Raw genomic sequence first — 23,317 nt, 5'->3', positions numbered from 1 at the left:
GAAGGAAGGAAGGAAGGAAGGAAGGAAGGAAGGAAGGAAGGAAGGAAAAGAACTGTCCAGCTATTTTCTTTGTTAAGAGAAGGGAAAAAAAATGGTTTCCACAACAGCAATTCCTTGAAGGCCACCCAGATGCTGAGCAGCACAGCAGCTGTGCATGTGATCAGGTGGCCAGTTGCTGTCTTTAGGAGACTGTAGGCTGCACTTTGCCTGGCCTTTTCTCCTCAGCATTGCTTGAAGGCCCATGAGTGCATCCAGCTGTTGGGAACTGGGAATGATGGGGCAGGGATACACCAAGTGCCACACAAATGCAAATGGTGTGCCTGCTTCCTGAAATGTGGGACTGTTGATGGACTGCAGCTCCTAGGGCTTCTCCTTTGGGAATAGCCTCTTATCTCCAGTGCTATGCTCAGCAAATGTTCAGAGACAAAGAGCAAAGGCAGGTTTCCTGGTGCTGTACCACTCATTTGCTAAATTGATAGTCCACTCATAGACAGTGAAGGGTGACTTTAACATAAATCTGTGGCAAAACATGCAAAAGGTAGTCATACAGGTGTCTTGGGAAAGAGTGGTAATCATCCATAATTTTAATTTGTTGAAAGAAAAATATTTTTTTGAGGAGATCCGCTAATTGTCTTATTCTTCTTCTGTAGATCACCAGATTAAAAATTGACAGAAACCCTTTCGCTAAAGGCTTCAGAGATTCTGGGAGGAACAGGTAAGGGGAGATTTTTTGTGCATCCAAACTGATCTCTCTCACAGTGCATGTATCTAAGAACCAAAGGTGGCATTTTCCAACACTACCTCAGTTTTACAAGAGCAGTTTGCCTTAGACTGATTCTTGGAGGATCCAGAAAACCGTTTACTTTGCCTAAACAGACACAGTAATGATGGTTTCCTTTGAAAATACTTTCCAGGCCAGCCAGATGGACTGACTTGTTTCTTTTCAGAAGCTTCCTCTAGTGCTGCTCTTCTTTCTGCCTGAAAGTAGAGGGAAACTTTGGTCTTGCAGTCCCCAAACCCAAGCCCAGAAGAGGGTTTTGGATACTATTAGACCTGTCAAGACAGCATCAATTTCCTCTTTTACATTTTCTTTTTCTGTGACTGTGTATTTTTGCTGTTGGATCTTTAATTAAATATTCACTTTCATGCCTGTATCTTTTCCATAATCACTATTCTTCAGGGTATTTTCTGAGTCTGGTTTATAAGATAGATTCATCTTTTAATTTTCACAGGAAATTCCAAAATTTGGAGCACAAATGCTTGCTTTATATCAGAAGACAAGAGTGACTTTTTGATAGGGTTTCAGGATAACAGGGCATCAGTGTTCTAGTTTTGAAACATTTCAATTTTTCTCTGATGATATCAAACTTTTTCACTTTATGCTACTAAATTTTGTCTGGATTTTTATGAAAAGATTAAATAGAACACCTTAAACACTGCTTAGAATACTTTGTATTTTAACAGATCAGTGTAAAAACAGAAACTTTAATTGAAATACCTTTTGTATTAGGAGAACACAACATGGTGCCATGCACAATTCCAACAGTATGTAATAAACCTTAATATTTCAGTTTTACAAATGATGTGGGCATCCTTTAAATCAGCATGACAAAGGCTTTTAACAATAAATTAATGATGAAATTGAACATATATGACTATATTACAAGAGCACTAGGGTTGTAAAGCAAGGCTCTGAGTGTGCACACCAGAGCACAAGTTGCATTCACCGCCTACATTTGCTGCCCCCATGGGCATCATGATTCAGTCTTTACTTGCATGATCCTCTTGAGTGCTTTCACCAGAACTACTATTTCATTCATGGTTTGCCTTGGAAGCCTTCAATGAGTGAGCAACTCCCTGTGTTTTCAATCACCCATTTAAATACACCTTCACAGAGGAGATATCCTACTCACCCAGAGAACTTTCTAGGTTCCATCTCAAAGCTGCTTTGTGAAAAGACATTCCAACCCTTATTTAATCCCCATCAAGAGTATTAATTCTGATATTTAGGGTACACATGCCTTTTACTCTTGCCTCCATCCCTGCGTGGGGGAAATAGCATATGCCCCTGTACAAGGTCTTCCCTGTGTGCAGCTGCAGCTGCACTGGAGGCTGGGCTCAGAAGAGGGATTGATGCAGTTCCAGGTCCATGGTGGGCTAGATGAACATGGAAGGCATTAATAAGGTCCAAGCCCAGTGAATTTGGACAGTTTCCTGAAAAGGTTGGGAATTACTGATCTTTGTAGCTCATTGATTTAAGAAAGGGCAGGAAATTGCTACATGGCTGCAGCTGTGGGGAAGGCTCAGTAAGGCTCTCTGCTGATGTAAAGAGGAATTAAAATCTTTAAGGTATTACACATCAAAGAAAGGAGCCTGAGGCTTTAGGAAGAAAAAACAGGCAAAGGTATTTGCAAGCATATATAAGCAGCCAGGCGCCTGCCTCACAAGCAGTGGTCTGGCGAAGATTGTACTGCTGCTGTCAGCTAGTGGAGGATACTGCGATGCTCAAATGCTACCTTTCAGGGGCACACATACATAGGTGTACATGTAGGAGGGAGAAAATCAGTAAGAACCAAGCTGCGTGTAGAAAGGATTGATGAAATGGGATTTTTCTTAACTGTGCTGAATGCCTCTTCTTCCCCTAATTAATTTAAATCCCATCACTTGCCAATTAGTTTAACAATCATGATACTCTGCATCTTCCTGCATCCTCACATCTCTGGTCAGCTACAGTGCACCAGGCTGTAACTGGAGAATGTCCCACTGAAAATGTGGGGTAATTGAAGAAAGGCACAATTTGTGAAGAAGGAGTGTATCTGTCCAAAGGGGTTTCTGTATGAGATCTTAAGAAGAACCCAACAATCTGGTAGCAGGAGAGGCCACAGAATACCTGGGACTGCTCCAGGGCAACCCAGCCACATTAGGGTGCTGAACCACAGCCATAGGTAGAGTTTGCCAGCAAATGATAAAGAAAATCCAAACACGGGGAAAAACAGAGCAAAGTGAAATCTTAGGTCACTTCTTCTGTAAGGCACTGCCTTTCTTCTTTGTGTTGAGGCTTTTCCACAAAACAGAGAGGGATGATTTTCCCTCCCTTCTTATTCAATCATATCTTATTGCTTGCTGTTGTTGCTTGCTGCATAAATTACAGTGTAGTAGGGTCAGTCATTTTTTCAAATTAAATTCCATTTTAAATCTTTCACTTGGATCAGCTTGCAGCTTTCCTGTATGTTTCCTTATGAGTGAGGTCTGTCTTCATTAGTACAAGAGTGCATTAAAAACCTGCTGCTCTGGGGGACCCCCATCACAACATAACTACCTTTATCCGTCTGAGGGAGTGATCTTGTTGTGCATCTCCTCTTAGATACCCCTCAGCTGTTCGCATGGTTGCCTTCTTTTGCAGTGCTTGGGCTGGGAGAAGGAGCAGTGAAGTATTTCAGAGGGAAGGATGGAAATAGCTCAGCAGCTGAACTTTTTAGAAGACTTTGAACACTGAAACAATATTAACCTATGCTGTTCAACAATCTAGCCTTCAGCTTTGATAGGTTAGAGTGCTAGCTTGAGCCAGGAAGCCTAGGCTTAATTACCTCTTAATGAAACTTTTGTAAAAGTGAAATAAAAGAGCTGGGCTTGGTGGAGAAAGGACACCAACATAGAAGAGGTTCTTCTCTAATAGGGCAGTGTACTTAAGAGCCAGCTATTACTTGTTTGTTTTCCTGAACTTCAAGAGATTGAGAAATAGCATTTTTGACATACAGAGATCAGCTAGCCAAATGTTTAGTGGTGTAGGCTTAATACCACAGAGCTTATTTTTGGAGACTGAGTAGAGTTCATCTGATGGTGGGATGCTTAGGGGAGCTCCATATGCTGGAGAAAGCTAGAAGGGGAGAGACTGGAAACCCAATGGGGCGATGGATGAAAAAAAAGCAAAGCTGAAGGCAAGCAACAACACTTTCTTTTCAGATATGGGCAGCTGAGGTGAATAAAAGCTGTTTGTGTTGGAAGTGCTTTTAGAGCTTTTTAGGATAGGAGAGTCAGGAGGATGCTTGGAGCCAGTGGTTTGGCCTCCCTTGTGAACAATGAAATGATGACCTGCATCCCGCATGCAGCAGGAATGGCAAGGTCAGCCATATGGGATGGATTATGGACATGCACAGATAGCTCGTACATCTTTTTTCATTTTTCAGACAATGGAACTGTTTCATTTATTGCCTATTATTAAAACTTTATAGCACTCAAAATAATTTAAAAAAAATGGATGAAAAAGAGAGAGTGAATTTTGGATACCTTTTAAAGGACAGACCTTATTAAAACAAAGCTGGCAGCAAGTCCTCTTCTTATACTTTCTTACTTCCTTCATAAAGTTGTTGTGAGAGGGGAGCGTTTATGGCCTGATAGGCAATTTAAAGTCAGTTTTTCAGAGCTTTTTTTTTTTTTTTTTTGGAAGAGAAAGTGGATGCCACATGGGTAATTTCAGCACATTTGGTACAAGCAGTATTCACCAAAGACCAAAAGAAACTGCTGAGAATTTCAGAAATTCCGAAAAGAGTTTTTTTTTAAACATTCACTGCTGTTACAAAATGTCTCTCCATTGGCAAACTGTGGATTGCTTTTCCCTGTAGAGAATGATACACACAGGATTGCACTCCACTTCTGGCTAGGAGGGTGTTCTCTTCCTATCCTGTGGTGGAGGTCTGTGAGGAGAGGGGTCCCCAGTGGCATCCCTCATTCCCTGGTATCCTCAGTTACAGAAAGAGTTGAGTCCAGTCCCTGAAAGAAGTGATTTATTTCTGATTTCTACTTTTATTTCTTCTTTTATTATCTCCTGACTATTCTCTCTCTCTCTCCTTTCTTCTTTTCTTTAGAAATACAAATAATAAAGTACATGAGTGAGCTGTAGACTGAAAACTCTAATTGCTAGGAAGCTTAAACTTTGTGTCAGTCTGAGTTGTAAATGATGCAGGGGCAACAGCTTAATGCTTCCTTTGACCAAAGCCCATTAGGGGCTGGATTTAACTGGCTTGGAGTAGAATTATTTAGGCTGGAAAAGACCTTCACAAGCAGCAGGACATTTTATGCTTCCAGGATAAATGGTCCCAGAAAGTCCTCCCTCAGCATTTGGGCTGGGGATCATTTCATGAGACTGCAGAGAGGCATCAGTCTCCTCCTGGCTGTGCTGAGAAGCAGCTGGAGTCTGCACGTGTGTGGCAGAGGAAATCCTGGGAGTGTTCCGGCAGCCTGAGTTGCTTTTTGCACACAGAGCCTGGCTTAGCAGATGGGCTCACACTCAGCACTGCCTCGTTGTCTCCAAGCTCCATGAGCTGGCAGAGTCTGCTGTATTAACCAGATAGTTTTGTTGTAATGTGCTCAGTGCTAGTGTGAGATTGCTATGCAGAGATGTCTTCTGTTTTTACTTCTAACAGCTTAGCAGCTAATAAACACCATGCAACAACCTCTCTTCTAAACCTCCTCTTAAAATACAGAGTTTGGTTTGCCAACTCCAATGTATTTAAAGCATCTGAGCTTCCGGGGAGACTTTGGAAAGTTAACTGAGCAAGAGGAGGCACGTGCAGAAAGACATTTTCAGAAGCAAAAGGCAGCTCCAGTATCAGCTCAACATCTGATGAGAGGCTCTGGGGATGTTAGAGCCTTTTGCATTGAAAGGGGATATGGTCTCACATTTGACAAAGCATCTCTAGTTGTGTTAAGCCAGTGCAAGGGATATAACCTCCTGCTGGAAAGTAGGCAAGGAGAGGCCTTGGGAACAGAGCAAGGTTCAGTGTCCACAGCGGGGAATTTTTCCTAGGAAGAAACCCCAGGATACTGTCTCATAAAGAGCTGAGAGGGTCCTCAGTTGGTAATGCATCTATGTTCTCAATGAGCCTGTGGAGTTAGAGACTTCCAGCAATGCTAACACTTTGCAGTAGAAAAAAAGCCCACAAACTGGAGACTCCAGCCCTTTAAGAGGAAAAGCTGTTCTCACTTGATTTTTGGCTTTTTCTCTTTGGTACTGTCACTGTAGTGAGTTATGGACCCAAAGCAGAGAAGCCACTGACCTTTTTATAAAAAGCCTCTTACTGCATTTCTGGTCAAAATACAAAACCAACAAGATTCTCCTTTGGATGTCTTCCAAAAGCCCTTCAGAACAGTGTCCAGAAATGGGAAGTGACAGGGAAGGTTCATTCATAAAAACCCTCTCAGATTCTGTAGGATTAATCTCTGATCTCCCATGTTTGTATATATGACAGCTTGCTTCCATAAAGTGTTTAAGCCACTTCTATAAGTGTGTAAGTGTGCTTTGAGGGCCTGTCATTTGTCCCCTGTGAAGCAAAATGGAAGTTAAGGATCCTTGTTAAAAAACAAAAAGGTACTGGAAGACCATTAGGATTTATGGAAGTTCTTGAAATGGGGAAATTATTTTACTGAAGCAGCCAGCACCTGCACAGAAAGGCTTGCTGGAAGAATTCACAGTTGTCAAGGTGGCCTTTTGGTGGTCACTGGCAGACCCAGAGCCCTTTTTTCCTATGCCAGTAACCTTGCTGGTTGATTGATGTTCTTCTTGCTTTATTCCATCCTGCAGGACAGGGCTGGAGGCCATCATGGAGACCTATGCCTTCTGGAGGCCTCCTGTGCGCACCCTCACCTTTGAGGATTTCACCACCATGCAGAAGCAGCAAGGTGAGTGTACAAAGGATGTGCAAAGCAGAAGAGGATACAAGAGCTACGACATGCTCTGTTTTTCACACCTTGCTGAACTCTTTATGGCTATGAAAGGGCATAGGGAGGGTGTATGGCAGCTAGGAGACATTGGGTTGGCTGTACATTATGAGGTGCCATGCAGCTGTCTCACCTCCTTGGTGTCCTCAGAGCTCAAACATGGAGTAGGAAGGAGTGCAGCATTGGATAAACTAGTCCACATGCATAGCATGGCTTGAGTTAAAAACAAAGACAGACAGAGGCAATGACCCACCATATCAAATGCACTGATCATCATTTATAGTTAGAGTTTGCCATTTGTACGGAAACACAAGGGGAAGAAGTCTGTGTCCTGTGGGAGCTTCAGGAGGCCAGAAATATGCACACCTCCCCCAGGATCACACTGCCTCACTTGCAAAACCCAGGAGCCTTTATGGAGAGACTTTCTGTTAATATGAGGATGGGAAGAGTTATTGGGTAGCCCAAGTGTTTTGCAGTTGTTCATGCTGTGTCTTTTCATAGCTTCTACCCTTTATATCCTTCATTTGTTAAACAGGGCTTTCATCTCCAGTTTCAGGCTGTAACATCGTTTTTATTTTGTGCTGATAGGATTCACCCAATGACTTTTTTGTAGTTTTTTTCTAGTTAAAAACACAGTCATCACTGGGAACAGAGATATCACTGCAACCTATTACTTTTTCCCCTTGATATAAACACAACAAAAGAAACAAAGTAAAAGTATCTTTAGATGTGACACCTGCGAGGTTAAAGAGTCAGAAATAAATGGGTGCCAGGTGTAGCAGAGCACATTCTCTGGCCTCTCTAGTTTGAGCTGGACTTCAAACCAAATCTCCCCTCCAGACCTGGAGATGATGTGTTCTGCTCCAGAGAGAGGCTGGGGGCTGCCCGCTGGGGATCCAGCAGAGTATGGGGGGCAGGAGATGTTCTGCAGAAGCTCAGAGGTGTGCATCAAGGAGCTTTTGTGGTGGGGTGTGCGGTCAGAGATGGGTTAAAGCAGGGATTCAGAGTGGTTTTCATCACCCACCTAAATAGAAACATAACAACCTCTCCTCCTGGTCATCCTTGCTGGAGCAGCCTCTCTCCTCTGGCAGCCGGCTGGCCCAGCTCACCTCCTGTCCAGGCTCACATGGCTCCCTCCCCTCCCAGTGGTTATCAGATAACATCCTAGTGGCAAGTCCAGCTCTCGCTTACGTGGTAAGGTAATATTAGGAAAGGAAAATATTCAATGTATTTTTAGCTTGTTTTAATATAGTTTGGCAGCTGAAAAGCCAGGAAGCGAGCCAGTACCCTGTGACCAGCCAGCTCTGTGCAGACCACCACCACTGCACTACGGTTCAGTGAGAGCAGGGCAGCCCTAAATAAAGCTGTGTCCACAGGTTGGTCTCAAAACTTTATAATTCACTAGAAAACAGTGAGTGCTCTTAAGCTCTTAATTTAGTCAAATGAAACAGCCCCAAGTTGGTGCATCTGAAATACTCCCTGCACTGTAGTGCTCCTCTTTCCAGTGATTCCTTTGACATGTTGAACCCTGTCCTCAGCTGTAGGTGCAAAGCTAAGGTACAAACACACTCTATTTTAATTCCTGGCTATGAGAAGAAAATCAGCTGCTGACATCCAGCACCAGCAAGGACTGCTCCAGGGCTGGCTGTAGTAAACTGCCTTGGGGTTACAGGAGACTTTGGGAATGTGTGTATTGTCCTTCCCCCATTCTCTCTGCTGTGGCTTTACACGATGCCTAGATGTGTCCACTGCAGCTTGAGAAGTACACATCTACTGCACTGAGTTGAAATGAAGGCAGTAAAAATGGCCTTGTGCCTAGGAAGAGATACCATAAATGAGGAGCAAGTTGTAGTTGTTCAGGCTGGAAGGGAGAGAGGGAGGACACAATGGCACTGAAATAAAATGCTGTCTGTGCTGGATAGAAGAAGTAACAGGCTCCAGTTGCATGAAGTCTAGCAGAGTGCAGGAATAGATTCCCTGCAGAGACTGTGGAATTCAGCCCTGATTTTCTACGGATGAGTACCCCTTACAGTGGTAGGAAAAATGATGCTTTCTGAGACAGAAGCTTGGGACTTTAGCAGTGTAAATATGGTGTATTTTCTGTTTTTTATCTGGATTTCTACATGTTGAGGATTATTATGGATCCTTTTCTTTTGCCCTTTGGTATGCTTTTTTATGAAATAAATGTTTTATCTGCCTTTTCCAAAACAGATTTGTCAGACAAATCTAACCAAATTTCCTGACTGGGGTGGAACTTTGACTGTTAGAAATAACTGGATAGCTGTGAAAGATTTTTAGAGCATTTAGCTTAATGCCAGCTTGAAAAAGTTTGTACATATGAAGGAATGAGTAGCAGGTCAATCTCAAATCTGATGATTAAATAGGAAACCTGATGACAAATGTGAAAACACCACCCTGAGAGGACAGTCTCAGTGTTTTTCTGTGGAGACTACTTTGTGGACTAACCAGTCTGGAAACAAGTAAAAACACACATTTGCTAAAAGATAAAAATCTCATAAAGACTTCAATGCCAGCAGTGCTGATGGGGATGAAAGTATGAAGGGTAGGGATTGCTTGGTAACCTGCATGCATTCAAACAAATTGTGGGTCTAAGTACAGCCAGATACAATATCAAGTGCCTAGGAACAAAATGTAGGGTGTACATAACTATAGAGTGAGCTGGAAAGCATTGGCACTGACAAAGATTTGGAGGTCATGGTGGATGAGCAGTGATAAACAGAGACATATTATCCTTGTTGTAGAAAAAAGAAAATATTGGGAAGCAGTTGGGAGAAAATTTCCTGGCTGCAAACACTATAATACTATCTTCTACTGCAAATATTTTTGAGGGTAGAAAGAAATCAATTAAGAGGAAAAAAATTAGAATGATTTATTGGCTGAAGCAGATCGCTGAGAATGGAAGCTCAGTTTGCATAGTCAATCAAAAAGAACATAAAGAACTGAAATGCTTATGGCCAATGCTATCTTGCAGAGAAAAGAATATGTGGTAACTTCCTGGCACTCACTAGAATCTTGTAACTGTGGTTTCCATGTTTTCATGGCAAAACTGTGTGAAACACTTCTTTCAGGTGGCTTTGGCTTTTCAATTCTAGCTGAATGTTTCATTCCTTTTTGGGGAGGTAATGAGATAAGCAGGACACAAGTTCCCTCCCATCTATCTTCTTCACACAATTAATTGTTTTAGATTTTTATGTCCCTTATCTGTGCTTCTCACCATGAGCAGAGACAATCATTTTATTTCTCTTCTATTGGAAGGTTTTCTGTATCCTTAATCATTTCTTTAAAAACATGTTTGCACAGAGTATTCCAGATACACTACATGATACAATTATCTAAAGGTATTATAATTTTTTCCACATCAGCTTTTCTCTTGTTTAACATGCATCTGAGAGTTTTGCTCATTCATTTGGCCCTAGCTATATGTTGAGCAAGGGCCACGATGACACAGAGAATCAATACCCAGAGCATTGGATGCAGCTGTTTCATACAGGGATTAAATAACTTTCTGATTTACACAATGATAGGTTTCAGCTGCCACACAAGCTGGAGAGCCTGATAACACAACCACTCACACAGATGTCTGGTGACTGGTACTAGCAGCACTCAAACTTTACTTCCATGTATTTCCAGTGTAGTAAAACACATCAGTAAGTCTCCATAGCTCTGTTACCACTGTGTCATCCTACCAAAGAGAAGAACGTGCCATTTCTGTTAGTGAACCTTCCTGGCCTGAGCACATAATCTCTTTTGGACCACATAATACAAAAGTCACCACAGCTTTACTATGGCAAGTACTGTTTTTGACAGTATCACAGCAGAACTCAAGATAGTAGTTAAAAAAGTTCCCCCAAAAAGAGCCTTACAGATGCTCAGAAAACAGCAGTTCAGGAAAGGCTGACCTTCTGGAGAATGATGTCAACCACTCTGTAGTCTACTTATTAGTAGGGAAAAAGGGGGCTTGGGATTATTGAATGCACATGGCAATGAGATGTGGGGAAAGCCAAGAATCTATTAAAGACTTTAATTGGAATATATTTTCAAAATTTAGCTTGAACTTTATCCAGATTCTCATTATTAAAAGTATGTGGCTCAGTTTCTCGATTTTAACAGGGTACATTAAGAAAAAAGAAGAGGAGGGGGATAAGAAAATAGGAGTTCCAGTAACTCTGGACTGTGTCACTTTCCAAGAGTAAAAAGAGCCAGTGCTGGCTCCCATACGATATATAGTTTCCCACAAGATGCTGAGATGAGCAGATTGCTATCAATGACTGTAATTTTTGCCAGGACACAGGGACTGGAAAGACACTGCGACAGTACTACAACTACTTCCAGTTCAGCATTGGAACCTCTCTATAAGAGCTGATGACTTAGGCAAAAAGTTAAATCAAATGTATCTTGGCAACTGGTGAAAAGAATAACCTCCCAAGCAGGAGTCCAGGTCAAGTAAGAGAGTCACATGATGTGATTTATCAATAAGATTACAGTACATAAAATGTGACTTGTCCGTTAAATCACTGTTTTGATACATGTACACCAAACCCCCAAGTGTCAAGCTCCAAGTGCTGAAGTCTAAAGGCTTTCTTTTTAAATTGTGTTTCCTCAGTTGAGGGTACTTTTGCTGAGTTTCCTCACCACTTCCTTTCAGTAAATTCAACCTGTTCTTTATCAGATTGAATATTTCTGTTGATCTTGCCCTGGGAATCTCAAGTATAGAATCACAGAATCATTAAATGGAAAGACCACTAAGATCATCTAATCCAACCATCCACCTATCACCACCGTGCTATCACCACTATGTCCAGGCATTTTGTTAAGGCTTTGAGGAAGGAAACACTATACTATGGCAAAGTCTGACAGAAAAATGCAGAGCTTGCACAGCAGAAATGTATGATGCTTACGTCAGTTTTGTACGTCGGCATCTATTAGGCAGCCCAAGAAATTGTCATTAATGACTGTTGATCTTAGCATCATAAGCTTAGAAGTGTTCTAAATGGGAAGACCAGAGGCAAAATAGTGCACTCCTCTCTGGCAAGAGAGCTGTTGCTGTTGCTGATAGCATAGAGCAGCATGTGTATGCAAAGTGGCATTTGAATACAGCTCTACCATCTCCCTCTGAGAGAGATTATCGTAACACTGTAGTCTTGTGCTGACAAGGATATGCACAAAAGGATCCCTCTCCTCTGTATGGAACAGGTTCAATCCACTCATTTACTGCTGTATAAGAGCAAAATTTTCTTGTAGTAGCAGAAGCTGTGTAGTAACAGTCCAAGCGGACTCACTGCATGATACATTAGCAGATGGGAGACAGTCTGGACAGCAGTGTTGTTGATTTTCCAGCTTCTCTGTCTGTAAGCATTACCCTGATTCTGCAGGCAGTGTCAAGGTTTGTCTATACTGCTTGTTACTAGTTTCTCCTTTGATATACTGTTCTTGCTGGGTATCATGTTCAGAGAGCCAACCTGATTGCACCCATCTGCAAACAAAATCATGAATGCACATATATGTATTGGTGTCAAGCACAGACCAGACTGAGCCCTCCAGAACTTGACTTCAGAGGCATTTGGAGGCAGGAAGATCCTTTTGGCTTTGTCTGAGATTCCAGAACCCCAAAACAGTGTCTCCCAAGAGAGTGAAGCTGCTGATGTCAAAGGAAGCTGGACAACCCATGAATGCATCTGCTTGGTCACTTGCCTCCTGACTGCAACCATCGGTTCTTTCAGCAGTGCCACCAAGATAATTTGGAGACTGCTTCCCTTTGGAAATAAATTGTGAATGGACCAGGCTGTTGGCAGAGGTCAGACATACAGGTTTGGTCTCAATTATCCTCTTGAATCTTTTGAGAGGGGATTGGAAACTGAATAGTTGTTGCCAGAGTTATTGGGATCAAGTTTTGGTTTCAGCTCCATACTTCAAATAGCCAGTAGATTGCCTCATCTGAACGAAGCAACAGAGAACAAATGGTTCCAGCTCCATCCTGGTAGAATAGCAGCCAGTTTTTCTTCAGGGAAGGGGTGTTGCTGGTGATCCAAGATCTCATCTTCCATAGTTAAAATACGTTCCCAGATGTAACATGAGGGTCTGTGAGTCAAAGTTTTTGCCACTCCTTGATGACCTGAAAGGAAAACGGAACAATTTATTATTTCAGAGAGGTTTTTACCCTGAAGCCTAATTGCTGATGCCTAATTTTCTATTATTCCATTAATCTTGATCAGATTTCACATGAATGAAAAGGAGCAATAATACTTTGAAAGTCTGCACAATTTCCTCAGTGTCATGTTTTCTTACAAATAGAATATGCTGTGTACCTTGAGCTTGACACAATGCTGACATTTTTTCCTCGATTCAGAAATTTGAACCACAGTGTGTTTATGGGGTTTTATAGGTTTTTACTGTAGTTTTTATTGTTGAAAGTCCTGGAGCTTCCAATGCCTGTTTTGGACCAAAGCACGCTCCATCAAGAATGGAAAAAAAGGTTCTCAATTCAGTTCACATTTGTCACCACCAAAGAAGTCACCATGATGTCAGTTAATCTCAGTTGCAAATTGGCAGCAGCATCTTTTTTCAAAATTATTTGCCACTGTGATGACTTTCATAAAGGTTTGTGTCACAGAGAATCCTTTTCTGCATACTTTTTTATACGTTGTCTCCTGGTGTAGCTTCCATTCCATGACACAAACATCAGCTATCAAAGATAGTTGCAAAGGTGAGAAACAGTGCATAATTATCACTGGTAATTTTCTTGACTAAACTGGGGGCATTATCAATCTCTAGTACTGGTCCATTTGATGCCCGCACCTGAAGAAGAGAAAAAGAAAACATTTCTGTAGGAGCTGATGTATATATTACGTATGTGGTATAAAATCTGCTCTTCAGCAGTCTATGCACAGAACAAAGCCACATCCTGTAAGTCTTCTCCTGAGACTCTGCGAAACTGGCCCTAGAAAACTGTACTTTTGTGAGAAACAAAACCCACTGTCCTAAAGATAGTCTGTAGGGAACAGGAAGGGGAAGTTGTCTCTTTTGGGAAAATTCTCCTCGTGCTCTGAATACAGAAGGGAATGAAAATCAGAAGTCCTAGACTATAGTTTTGTGGATTGCTTGTCCACATTAGAAAAAAAATTATGATTTTCAACATAGGATTTTGAAATTTTTTTTATCTTGGAGGATAACTAAAGCAAGTATTATCTCTAACTTGCTGACTGTCCAATTTGAGTTACAGAGTTCATAAGAGCTAAAGAAAAGTATTAATCAGAGTTGTTGTAGATTTAACCATTAAGTCCATAGATTCCCGTAATTTGAGCCATATTTATAAAGTATCTTTCTCTGTGATTTAACAACCTTCAGGATACTTTCCTTTCATTCCTAGGTGTTGTGCACTTTACCATATTGCAGTAGCCATCCTTTTTGTGCTAAGTCACACCTCTAAGAACTAGAAAATACTCTTAATGTTTGCCCTACCAATACAGCAATTCAGCATGAAATTACTTCTGGGGCCCATTTTGGCCTTTAAAACATTTTACCAGCAGTTGCATAATTTGATAATTGGCCAAGGACTCTAGAGAAAAAAAAAACCAAAAACAGCAGAACTGAGGTATGTGTTCTTGAAGTGGGAATAGATCCAGGCTTGTGCTGGGCCTGGATCTTCAAGAACATGAGATCAGGTGATGAGAATGGTACCATCTGGCCTCATAATCAGTAAGACCTCCTGGCAATCTGTACAATCTTTTCCTCATAAGCACCTTAGTTTTCCACCTTTGGACTAGTACTCCATTTTTGTTCAGCCACCAAAGGTACAGTAACTTGGAAGATGAAGTGTATGTTTCTTAAGCCACACTTAGGGTATATTCACATGTGAATACACAATAGGAAAGAAATTTTACTTCTTTCTTCTAATACATTTTTCTGCATGCATATCATCACATTAATTTACTGTTCTGTCCAAGAGCAGGATATTATGAAAATCTGTGAAGGGTTAGGTTCTCCCATGCTTTAGAAAATCCTTTTATGTATGCATAGATGTCCAGACCATTCAGAAGTAACTAAGAGTATGTCTGCATGGATAAGTACCTAAGTCTGTTTTGGTGCTGGCCAGACACATGCCAGCTCCCGGCCAGCTCCATTTGGAAAGCTGGATAACTGCGTTAGCATGGCACTGTGCCAGACTGAATATAAACTGCCTCTCAAGAGGACTTATTAGCTCAGTCAAAGCACCATGAGGAGAACTACGAGGCAGAGGCTAGTGGCTACAGTTCCTCTCTCACGCTCTCAGGAGCTCAGACACATGCCTGTTGGCTGGTGAGGATGTCAACATATTAGAGAAGGAGCTGTGGTTCCTCCAGGAGAATGATCAGCAGTGCTCTTTTGTGCAGTTGTCTGATGAGACTCTGCTATTGTACAGGGCATGTACTTGGTGCGCAGCCATTCTTGTGCTGACTACAGCTTCAGCTAGTGTTTGTTCTCTTCCTGTGCATTAAATAAGCATTTCAGGGACCAAGTGGTTTGTGTGGAAGAACTGCAGGTGATGGAATCAATTGATGTCTGGAAACACTAGCAAGGAATGTATGCTGCACTGGAGTCCAAAGTGTGATTTATGTGCATCTTTCAGATAAAGAACATTGAGATAAGTTGTGGGTCAGTTGGCTACTGTGATGTCATTCATAAGAGAGATACCAGAAGATTTTCCATGAACAATTGTTTCAGACTCCCTTGGCTCTGATACTCTCCTCTTTACCTCCCTCTTGCCAGAGGCTCACTTGGCTAATACTAGCTACTGGCAGATGTGTTTTCCAACTACACTATAGTGCAAAACTTGTCCCTTTTCTTTTTGGATGTCCTGGCATGCTGAGTGCTTCAGGAGCACTGTTGGCCCTCCTTGTAAAGCACATCATACTCTTGAACTGGTTGTGTCTGGGTTTGCAGTTTATCTTGAAATTATCCTGAACACAAGCTCAGCGTAGGTAAAAGCAAAAGCATGTGGAGATGCAGTACATTACTAAGACTTAAGGAAGCATGTGACAGGAAGCAAAGGCTGGTTATAAGCTACTTAAGATGAAACTTTAATGATAGTTGTTATCCAGATGAGAAATTGTAGGTGCTTTCCTAATTCTTGTGCACAGGTATTCAATTAGGGTGTACAACTCATATTTCTGTATCTCGTTAACAAGAGGAGAGAACTGTGGTGTGAATAAGAATATTTGCTTTTACAAGCCACCCTCTATGGTGTTTCTCTTTCACCATATTTTCAGTCCACTTCACATCTTCCCATCTCACCCATCATTTCTCACTACTCATTCCAGTTTACAAATTTTGATCTTGCACAAAATCTTTCTCTACCTCCTGTCTTTGGAAATGGTTCTGTCCCTTCAAAATCAAATTCATTATCACTTGTATGCTCAGACAAAGAGCAGGCTCCTTTCAGGATGGTACCAGGGCTTGATTAACCTCTGGACATGATACACAGTGCCAGAAATGGTCTGAAGACCATATGCAATGGTAACTAACAACTTTAAAATCATAATAAGCATGGAGGACAGGAGTACCATGGCATCAGTGGTAAACGATGTTGGTGATGGCAATTATTTCCATGGGCAATAGTGGGTAGAGAAAAGAAACAGAGAATCATTCAGATTCATTTTGTTCTTGCCTAAATGTGGTTTCAGTTTACTTAATCCACTCCTAAGCATATCCTTGTGTATCAGTTTAACTAGATTGGTTTGTGTCCACGCCTTCCATTAAAATGACATGCACATCTGTACATCTGAGACTGCAGTATGGTGTGGATATATTATCTGGGCTTGCTGCCATCTCTACACATATTTGTCTGACTTCATAACAGCTACAGTCCAAGCTATAACTTCACAAAAGTCCAGGTTGCATTTTGCCCATACTTCCAGAAAATATGAATCAAAAATATTATTAAGAGCAGAATAGAGCTATTTGAATTCTAAAGAAGATGAGCTGAGATGGGCCTTGCTTTTTAGTGTTTTCTATTCCATAAAGGGTGTAAAGATTATTCTGCAAGTGATCAGAAACTTCAATATTCTGCACTTGCTCTATTGCAGTAGAAGTTTGGTATATCTTGTTCTTAATGGTTGACATTTACAGCAAAGCTTTCGAGAAAGCAAGTCACAATGTCTGGCATTTGTTTCTGCTGATAGATCTTTCACTTTCTTATCATGATAAAATTACAGAGGTAAAGTTCTTTTTTACCTTGAGTGTTTCATAATTACTGTGTTGTCACTTCAGACTTTTATTCTGTTGGCCTGCGAATAGTGATGATAATTAAGAGCAGAATCACTGTAGTACCCCTATGGGGTAACCTGAAATATGCAGTTCAGAGGTTCAGTTTTGGAATCATTAAGTAACCCTTGAATTTATTAATTAGGGATCTATCCTTACTCCTGCTCTGGAGCCAAATCCTTGCATATGCATACCTCAGAATCAGTCTCCTTTAATATTATTTAAAGATATTTAAAACCTAATATTCAAGGTAACTGGTGTGTACTCCTTTCTTGTAGTTTTCTCAGGTTAACTAAAAATAATGGCAGACTGAAATGGAGACTTATTCTGTGTATTACATTTCAAGCAGATCATTAAAATACATATTTTTACTTATTCTCCAGACACGGTCAACAAATTAATCACAGTCCAAAGTTTGTTCATGAAATACGTGGTGTACAGAATCAAGTCAATGATTATCTCTAGATTAAATACATTTCTGTGCTGCATTAGGTTTATGATTATGTGACCTCTGTATTTTGATAGACTGATGATATACATGAACTCAGCTGTCTTCTTGTCCTCTGTCAGAGGTTACCCTCTTTACTGTAGGGCCAACATAACAGGAAAATATGTATCTATAATGGTATACTTGAGATCAAACTCACCTTCAATAAAAATGTGTGGGAGGACTCACTTTCTTCTGCTGGTTTTGCTGCAGTTTTGACAACCTGTAGCAGAAAGATGGGGAGAAAGGAAGTAACTTCTTAACCTATGACACAAAATTAGCTGGAGATAATCTGTTAGAGATTTTAAACAAAGCAGAGAATTGCACTTTTTGTAAACAATACATACTTATAAACTCAAAAAGGTCTTTTAAACACAAAAGGTCTTTGAACTCTGGAGCTAAAGTACACTAGCAGGTTTGAGCATCTCAGTGTTATCAAGAAAGAAATATAGAAAATCCACAATGTTATTTGAAATTTGAAATTTTCACATTAATTATAACAGATTTGATGCAATGCTTCTCTGTTAGTCTTCTGAGTAAATGACAAAAGAGTCTGTGGCTTAGCAATAAGCATTCATTCCTATGACTGGTAATGGGAATGATTACTTTGACTTAGCGTCATAGAAACACAAGGCTTCTTGTTTCTGCCTGACTCATTGCAGCTAATCCAGGCTGTGCTTATCCAAGGCTTCTTTTCTTCTTATTTCTGGCTTGTGTTTCAAACAAACAAACAAAACAACAACAACAAAAAAAAACACCCACAAATACTAATTTCTCAAAACTCCGTTTTTACAATTATATCCTACTCTGTTTAACACTAGATGTGTTAGGAAGAATCAGACATAGTCTGATCGTTTTCTACTGCACCTCTTAATCGCCTCAGACATCACCCCATCTCCTTTATTCAGTTTCTCTCCTGTTTAGTAGCAGACCTAGATGGTTCTTAAAACCCTTCTGGTTTTTGTTTCCACAAGACATCACAAGAGAAAGCTGTCTCTTACTTTGGTCTAATAATGTACAATCTTTGCCTTGGCTAAATTTGAGTTGCCCACTCTACCACTCTCTTTTCCATTCCCTTAGTGTCTCACCTGTCATCTTATAGCCTTTCCAAAATGCTGCCTTAACAGCTGTCATTCTAGTTTCCCTGATTCCTCTGATCCACTCACTTCACCAGCATCTCTTTGCTCTTTTTATAAGAATCTTCAGAGTTAGCTCTCTAACACAGAAATGGACAATCATGCAGAGAGACACATTCAACCAAAAAAATAAAAATAATTATTAATTTAAAAAAATCACACTAGAAATCAGCATTCCATTTAGTGGAGAAAAAAAGGTTTATTTGAGCAAAGAAGCTTTCTCTATCTTGACAATAATCTTGACAATAATTACCCCTCAGAATCTCAGAATTGTGCCACCAGGTTATTCATATCACTTACCTTCAGTTAGTTACTGTTCTTGGTGGTATTACGTAGTACTCTTTTCTCTGGGCCAGAACATGTGAATATCTATGCTGTGTGAGCTAATTAACTGTATCATTTGTCAAATAAATAGTGTATAGCATATTGATAATACTGACATGCATGAATATCAATATTTTGTTAACATCAGTGATACAATATATGGAATCATTTTTAAAGTTAAAACACATGAGTTAAAATCTTTACATACCCCCTTTATCAGCTTTGTGGGACAGACTGTAGCTCAAAACTCTGTCCAGTGTTCCAGTGTTGCTTGTGTTACTTATGGCTTAAATCAGCACTACTGCACCATGAGCCATCTAAGAAAACTGTTGAACAGTGCAGAAGTCCAACATGTTTTCAGCCACTTCCTGCCACAAGCCCCTGGAGTGTATGATAAAGCATTTTTGCAGCAGGGCCATACAGATTGCTGACTGGTGGTCTTCCTGGAGTCCAGGAGAGGAGACAAAGCAGATTTTTTGAATGATGGAGCAATGCTACCTTGCAGATTTTTCCTCCACCCTGTAATGCTCTCTGGCATGCTTGCTTCCATCTCGTATTTCAAAAGGGAAGAAAACGCCCCAGAACAACAAAATCACAACACAAAACACCATGAAAAACCAAGGGATGCTATTAATAAAGTGAAGGCCCTTGCCAAGAGGGACTAAGTTTTCCAGCGGCCATTTTGCCACCCTTGTTTTTTTATTAAACTAAGCTGTTTCTTAATGAGACTGTCTTGTTTTGCACATGTGATTTCAGGCTCTGAACATCTTCCCATGTGTTTTGTTTTGCAGGAGGCAGCACTGGCACCTCCCCAACAACCTCCAGCACAGGGACTCCATCACCCTCTGCTTCCTCTCACCTTCTCTCTCCATCCTGCTCCCCTCCAGCCTTCCATCTGGCCCCCAACACTTTCAATGTTGGTTGCCGGGAGAGTCAGCTTTGCAACCTCAACCTGTCTGACTACCCTCCATGTGCCAGAAGCAACATGGCTGCCCTGCAGAGCTACCCAGGGCTTGGCGACAGCGGCTACAACCGTCTGCAGAGTGGCACTGCTTCCGCCTCACAGCCCTCCGAAAGCTTCATGCCTCAGAGGACTCCATCTTTGATCTCAGGAATGCCAACTCCTTCTTCTCTGCCCAGCAACAGCAAGATGGAGGCCTACAGCAGCCAGCTGGGGTCCTTCCCCAGCTCCCAGTTTCAGTATGTCATGCAAGCAGGCAATCCTGCATCCAGTTCTTCTTCTTCACACATGTTTGGTGGCAGCCACATGCAGCAGAGCTCCTACAATGCCTTCTCCCTGCACAATCCCTACAACCTCTATGGATACAATTTCCCTGCTTCCCCAAGGCTGGCAGCAAGCCCGGAAAAACTCACCACTTCCCAAAGCACTTTACTCTGCTCTTCCCCATCCAGTGGGGCCTTTGGAGAGAGGCAATACCTTTCCACAGGGATGGATCATGGGATGCACATGATCAGCCCTCCCTCCAGCAACCAGCAGACAGCCAATGCCTGTGACAACAGACAGTATGGTGCCGTTCAGGGCTCTTCCTCACAAATGTCTGTGCACATGGTCTAACCAGCAGTGCCTCTCCTTGGCATGGAAGGCAATTGGACCTGCATTGTTTCCATGGATAAAACCATCCTAGTATCTTTTGGCCTTCAAACTTATAGAGAAACTAGCATTGTAATGATAAATTAGAACACAAACCATCTAGGTATGCAACACCAAATCTCGTGGAAAACCTTCATTGACAGCCATTGTTGAAATCCAGGGCCTCTGGACCTGGTGTGGAGTGTCTGCTCCTTCTGGACACTGCAAAGAGAAGGGCAGGACTTTAATGAGAAGCTGGAGTGAAGAAACCAAATATACAGTTTATACATTAACTCTCAGCTAGTGTGAGCTCTCGGTGTTGAGAGAGCCATTTCCTTGCACCGTCTTCTCTGAGTGTTGAAGAAAGGCAGTCTCCCAAGACTTTGTCCTGAAGCTGTACTGCCCATGATGGGCCAAAGCTTTAAAGGCCTTTCCCTTCCTGAACTGTCCCTGGCTGCTGAAGCAGCTCAGCCTGTTTCTGAAGCCATCAGTGACCTATGGCTCCTTCTACTGTAGCACAGCAATGACACTGCTGAGTTGGAGCTTCTCTTCCTAAAGAGGTTTCTGTACTTTCATTGCAGCTCTGCTCGACCAGTGTTTTCTTTTTGAGGGTCGAGCCTACCAGTACTCAGTCTGCAGACAGAGATGAGAGAGAGGAGAGAGAAAAATTTTAACTCGTAAGTGAGTCTCAGACACGAGCAGGGTTGGAAGCTTCACACAAGCATCTTGGCAAAGATGCACAGGGGGAGAAGGAGATCAGCTCTTACTGACATTCCCTAAGGGGATGTACTCAAGCCAAAAGAACAAAAGCCTCTGTGGGGAACATGTGTCTTGTAGCACTCAACTCAATGGGAGGAAACTCTCCAGACTGAACTCATGGGGAAGAACAATGAGAAATGAGCGCTCTGCTCTGCAGCAGTACAACTGGCCTCCCTCACCTTGCATGTAAGAATTGCCATAGAAAACCAATAGCATTTCAGTAACAATGAGGTCGAGTATTCTCCAACCTCCTGCCTGCCATGGGATCTCTGTTTAACCAACTTTCTTTTATGTTTTATTTTCTTCTTTTTTTTTTTTTTTTCTTTTTTCTTTTTTTTTTTTTTCTTTCAAATCCTTTAAAAATAAGAAAACAATTGTAGCTTGGTGCAAGCTATGCATTTAAGTTGTGTGAAAATGCAAATACCAAGTAACAGAATACAGATATTATTGAGATTTGTTGTGAGGTGTTGTAGATAAATGTATTTATATGCCTAGTGGGGGAGTCAATATTATGAATATAAAAGAGGGCAATAAAAATGGTATGTAAAATATGTATGAAGAAAAAGGTGTATAAAGATTTGCCCTATGCACGGAACTCTGTTTCTAAGTGCCAAGCACAGAATGCGCTAAATAAATCTTTGCAATTGTTCCTTTTGTGTTTTTTATTTTTGTTTTTCATTTTTGTCTGTGAGGTTTCTTTAACAGTTTTCTAGAGACCTAAGTTTTCAAAGTACTGCCATGCATGCTTTCACTATAAGAGGAATTAAAAATATGAAGTTGAGGTGAAGTCCACATACAGTGTTTAAAGAGAATGCAGGCATCTGCATGGATTTGTATTGGGGCAGATCACTCAAGAGGAGTGTTAGCAGTCAGAAATACTGTTCTGCAACTACCAGCCCAGAAATTTGTTTCCCAGGAAGACCTAAATAAATTCTTGACGCTTTATATAACTTAAATATCGAACATAATCAGATCTCCTGCAATATGAACAACTCTCTCGAGCAGTCTATCAGCTCAAGTAATTAATAAACATTCCCAGGAGCACTATTTACAGTAGAAGTTCTGTTAATTACTCAGGATTTATTAGGTGTCTGCTTTCACAGGAATTGTGTCTTATGGACTGCTGATTGTTGAAGTCTAATAAAACATTTTTCAGAGCCACTTTTCACAGTTAATATGTATAAATAATAGTTACAGATGATAGTTTATAATTTTTATTTCATTTTAAAATGCAATTTTGGGGTATTTGTCAGTTTATAATTAGCACTGCATGTCACTGAATCACAGAATCATAGGGGTTGGAAGGAACATCTGGAGATCATCTAGTCTAACCTCTGCTGAAGCAGACTCCCTACAATAGGTTACAGAGGAAAGACTTTGCATGAGTTTTCATTATCTCCAAAGAAGAAGACTCCAGAACCCCTCTGGGCAGCCTGTTCCAGTGTTCTGTCACCCTCAAAGTCAACAAGTTTTTCTTCGTGTTTGTATGGAACTTCCTGTGTTTCAGTTTGTGACCATTGTCCCTTTTTCTGTCACCACCAAAATGAGTCTGATCCCATTTTCTTGACTCCTGCAGTTTAGATATTTATAAGCATTGATGAAATCCTCCATTATTCTTCTCTTCCCCAGACGGAACAGTCCCAGTTCTCCTTGTGGCCCTCTGGATTTTCTCCAGTAGTTCTGTCTTGAACAGAGGAGTCCAGAACTGGACACAGTACTCCAGATGTGGCCTCACCAGTGCAGAGGAGAGGCGGAAGACCTCAACCTTCTGATTACACTTTTTTAATGCATCCCAGAGTAGCATTGGCCTTCTTGGCCAATGGACAATTTCTAATATGAGATTGAAAACAGTGGGGAAACTGAAGCCCGTCAGATCTGGATGTAAGAGTTACGAATGCAAAGTTTACAGTTCTCCTTGTGTAAAGTAAACTTCTTATATGAACTAAGAAAAAGAACACTGAAATGGTAGAAAACCTTGAAAGATAAATTCTCTGATGGTTATTAATTTTTGTTTCTAAAGGAGAAGATAAACACACAACATTT

General features: G+C 41.2%; 1 protein-coding gene across 1 annotated transcript in view; it reads left to right on the top strand.

The window, feature by feature from the left end:
* The window catches only part of TBX15 (T-box transcription factor 15), an 88,851-nt gene extending 66,927 nt beyond the window's left edge, over positions 1 to 21,924 (top strand). Inside the window, exons 6-8 of the mRNA XM_042867422.1 lie at positions 651 to 715; positions 6,581 to 6,678; positions 19,716 to 21,924. Of these exons, the coding sequence (XP_042723356.1) occupies positions 651 to 715; positions 6,581 to 6,678; positions 19,716 to 20,500 (948 nt within the window). The 3' untranslated portion in view covers positions 20,501 to 21,924. The remainder of the gene's footprint in view (positions 1 to 650; positions 716 to 6,580; positions 6,679 to 19,715) is intronic.
* Positions 21,925 to 23,317: the final 1,393 nt, after the last annotated feature.

Source organism: Lagopus leucura, unplaced genomic scaffold (genome assembly GCF_019238085.1).
Source record: "Lagopus leucura isolate 7727_CA_CO unplaced genomic scaffold, USGS_WTPT01 Super-Scaffold_100001, whole genome shotgun sequence".
Lineage (NCBI taxonomy): Eukaryota > Metazoa > Chordata > Aves > Galliformes > Phasianidae > Lagopus > Lagopus leucura.
The sequence above is the reverse complement of the archived record's forward strand: the minus strand, read 5'-3'. Positions and strand labels throughout refer to the sequence as shown.